The sequence below is a fragment of the Camelus dromedarius genome, chromosome 9 (genome assembly GCF_036321535.1).
Source record: "Camelus dromedarius isolate mCamDro1 chromosome 9, mCamDro1.pat, whole genome shotgun sequence".
Classification (NCBI taxonomy): Eukaryota; Metazoa; Chordata; class Mammalia; order Artiodactyla; family Camelidae; genus Camelus; species Camelus dromedarius.
The window spans coordinates 23,231,123-23,235,350 of NC_087444.1; the positions used below are offsets into that span (position 1 = coordinate 23,231,123).

The 4,228-nt window shown below is 48.7% G+C and overlaps 1 protein-coding gene across 1 annotated transcript; it reads right to left on the reverse strand.

Annotated features, from left to right (window-relative positions):
- Positions 1 to 1,182: 1,182 nt before the first annotated feature.
- Positions 1,183 to 3,587, reverse strand: LOC116154950 (disintegrin and metalloproteinase domain-containing protein 30-like). The gene is given in 2 exon segments (XM_031459178.2): positions 1,183 to 1,399; positions 1,401 to 3,587. Coding segments are annotated over 2 exon segments (2,364 nt in total). The 5' UTR covers positions 3,548 to 3,587.
- Positions 3,588 to 4,228: the final 641 nt, after the last annotated feature.

The window sequence follows — 4,228 nt, forward strand, 5'->3', positions numbered from 1 at the left end:
GGTTATTTAACCTCATTGTCCTCAATTTCTTTTTCGGAAAACAGGAAAATGATAACACCTACCTCACAGAGTTATTCTCAGGGGTATGCACGTTAAAACATGTGAAGCACTTAGAACCTTGCCCAGCACACAGTGACCATTCAGTAAATGGTAGCCACCATTATCAGTATTGCATCTATAGTAAGAACTGTCCCCGAACAGTCTAAGGGCACCACTCTTTCTCATGAGCCTCCCACCACCTCTTCAGTTAGAAGACTGTGTGGCTAAGAAAAGTGGAGAGTGCGGTGGGGTACAGTGGTCCTGCAGTGCTGCCTGCGGAAGGAGCAGCCCCGGGGAAGGCGAGGGAACTGCAGGAGGGCTCAGGCCAGAATAAGCCCGAAAACACTGGGGCTGACACAAGTCTGGGATGATGAGACCCTCATTGGTAAAGACGTGGGCACATGCTCCTCTGAAGGGGGCACTCAGTCCTCCTCTCCTCCCAGCCAAAGCACCGGGCAAAGAGGGGAGAATATTTGGGGGCAGACATGCATGTACCTGGGGTGAAAGGCGTTCCTCACTCTCCTCTGCTCTAGTTAGGGGTGTGGCAAACCAAGGGCCAGATGTCCCCCAGCACATGTTCATAGAAGATTGTTTTAGCAAGCAGAAACCCAAAGCATGGTATTCTGTTAATAGCCTGGACCCCAGGACACTGCCAGGTCTTGTCATCAATGGTAGACTGTGGTGTAGTGCACAAGTTAAGGTAGACTAGAGTCCCTAACCCAACTGAGGCCACCCCAAACACTGAGTCAGAGACCACATGTATACGGAGCTACAGTGAAACATGCAGTGACTATAACGGGGGGATGTCCTTAACTGGGGACACCCTTGTCAACTACCGCTTTCTGAATGTAAAATGTGGTAGTCACCATTTATGGCTCAGCATGGGGCAACGGCACAGGTGACTTCACTGATGACGCTGAGGGAGGCAGAGGCAAAGGCAGACTATGGCTTTGTTTGCTGGGAACTGACAGGCAGGACTCTTCTCTGAAATCCACTGTACTTCTGTGACACTCACAACTTTAGGGTTCAGAAAGCCATCGGGGCTTTTTTTTTTAAGGATATCCAGAACTTGATCACAAACTAGGGGGCAAGTGAAGTAGGAAGCAAAAATGCAACAATTTGTTTCCAAACCAAGAATACTTTTTATTTGCTGATCAAAACCTCAAAGAAAATTCGATTAAAGAATTGAGGGAAGAAGGAAGAGCTGTTAGGATAAATGAGAAGCTCGTTCAGTTTATGACCCTGGGTTACAGAGTGACTGTGCATTGACTGATTGTTTTTTGGTTTCTTGACATTTTTTGCCTTGAATTGTTCTACTCCAGTGTTAATTCGTGGTGTTTCTTTCTCTTTGGGTTTATACGTTTCCTAAGATTTTCCTGAAAAACACAACAATCACTGAGATAATTAACAAAATAAGGCGTACTAATGAAAGGGACACGACCTGAATTGAGGTGGGCACCCCCTGTTTTAGAGGTCCCGGTGGCCCACTGTCAATGCTTCCTCCATACCCTACCTCCTCACAGAAGGGAGGGGCCCAGCCATACATGCAGTGGCAGTTTTTTTTATTGTTGCAAACGCCTCGGCGGTTGCACTTGTCAGGCAAACAGTCAAACTTCAGGACTGAGCTATTCACGCAATTTCTGTTAAAACATATCTTGTCCGTACCACAGGAGGTCCCATCATTTACCACTCCCAGGTCAGGTATCCCCATAGCTACCATGGACAAATGGTAGCCTATGCCCCAGCACATGAGGTTTTCCTCCTGTAGATGAGTGGAAATTAGAAGAGTATGATCTGGCATATCAGGGATGGTGTTGACATTTATACACTGTATCCTGCCACATAATATATTTTTCCTGGTACACTTCCGATATTCACGGACTCCTGAAACACCACAGTTCCCATACTGGTCACCTATTACGTTAAGGACATCATAGCACTGAAGAGGAGCCTCCATGGCATCAGGTCCAAAAATGCTTTGGCACTGCATATATCTGGCCTGGCAGCCCTTTTTGACACAACGGGCTTCGTACTTGCAAGGGGTTCCATCCTGCTTGTAAGTGTCACTTGGGCAGAGCCCTGAGGTCCCACTGCAGTACTCTGCGAGGTCACATTCATTTTCCTCCTTCCGACACATGTAACCAGATGGACGAAAGTGACAGTTATGACAGCAAAGTCCAGTGCTACAATTGGCACCTTGTTTGAATTTACAATCTGGTTGACAACACTGGTCTGTTTTACAGTCCTCTCCTGAACCGCAGTCACATTCCTCATCCTCTTCCACAATTTTGTTTCCACATCTTTTAACCACAAAGCCTATTCCTGGGATATTAGTTAGACACTTTGCTCCTGAATGGACGTGTGCAAAAAACTCAGCATAACTACAGTTACTAAACCCAGTTCGTCCAGTGCCCATGATGCAATTATGCCTACCCTTACACTGGCAATATTCTGCATCATGGTTCATTCCCACACTATGGCCCAATACATGAGCAGTCCAAGTGGCAGGTGTGAGGACATTCATATCTAGAAAAACACTTGCAGATCCAGCATAAAACGTACTACACACAGTTCCCCAGGATTGTGCAAGAAAATCTGTATAAGTTTGTTTAATGTATAGATGTACCCAATCTACTGGAAATCGAGCATTTAGTACACTTGTTCTGTATACCATAAATTGGCCTAAAACTTGGTCTAACTTTGAAAAAGTCACTTTTATTTTGTTTTCATCTGTCCATACTTCCACACCAAATAGATGTATTCTCATACGGACATCTTGAAAGTAAGAGTCTGCGATCGCAGTCAGAAGAATGGCGTCATTCACGACTAGAGTAAGATTGGAGTTCAGGTACAAATACCTACTGTGATCAAAGACCAGGGCTAATTCCAAGTACTTCTGGTGCATGTAAGACTCAGTGAGGTCGCTTATCCTAGCCACGTTCTCCTGCTGGGCCATCTGCTTTACTGTGTCGTCATGACTTAAGCCACAGATCTGACTGGGAAATGCCTGCTCTTTCTTCAGGAGATACACCACATGTTCAAACCTGGAAGAAGCCCTGAGGGGCTCGATTTGATAATGCCTGGCATCGATTTGCAGTATGCCTCGGAGCCCCCCCGTGCATGTGCTTAAAGTAGCCTCGGAATCCTGATTTCCTTCAACCAAGCCCATATAGTTGCAGTCGCTGGGTACATAAGGGTGATCCTCCCAGAGCTGCCCCTGCTCCGTGAAGGAGAAAACCTGCAGATTTCGGGCTAATAGAAACCTCTTGGGCCACAGGTGGAGGACATGGTTCTTGCCTTTTACCTGCAGGAGGTAGGACACGTGCTTGGCCACACCCTGCTGCTCTTGTCGGAAGCTCAGCTTCTTGGGGATGGTGACTTCATAGGAATCAAAGCCCCACTCCGGGTGGAAAACTGGATCCTTGCCAAGACAGTCAGCCAGGAGCAGCGCCAGGAGCAGCACCGGGAGCGAACGGCCGTGGGAGAGGAAGGGCCTCCCTGACCTCATGGCATCGCCTGTTCGCTGGTGAGTCAGCCCCTGCAGCTGTGGCCTTGCGGGTCGGACTTGCAGGGACGCCGGGCTCCCCGAGCGCGGGGTGTGGGGGCGCCCGCCTTGGCCTGAGCTGGGTCCGGCTCAGCGCAGCTGGTTTTCACAACAGGCGAACGACAGGTGCACGCCCCCGTGTCCAACGCATGTAGTTCTTCTGAGAGGGGCCGTTAGGCTCACGTGGAAGGATCCAGGGGAGGAGCGAGTAGAGAATGAAAAGCGAGGCTCTTTGCAGGAGGGAAGCAGAAGGGCAGAGAGCGGCGTGAGCAAAAGAGACGGAATAAAGAAGGGGAGGAACAAAAGAGAACTTGTTTAAAAAAAAAAAAATCTCAGTGTATCGTGTGCCTTTTACTCTGTTTCTAGAGGCCCTCGGGCACACATGATGTTTGCATCGGTTGACTCGGATGTTTAATAGCACTCTGAGCCCACGTCATCCAGCCATCCCCATTTTCCTGGTGGGCTGGCTTACAGTGGAAGGAAGGAGGAGCATGAGTGTGAGAAAATCAGAGGAGGCTCTGCCTCCCCAGCCTCCCAGGCCAGCGCCCGTGGTCAACGGATGAACTGGTGAGCAAAGCTGGAGAAACGCTGAATTCAGCAAAAGGCAGTCGTGGTCCCTTTAGGTTGAACTGTTCCAGGAAATGC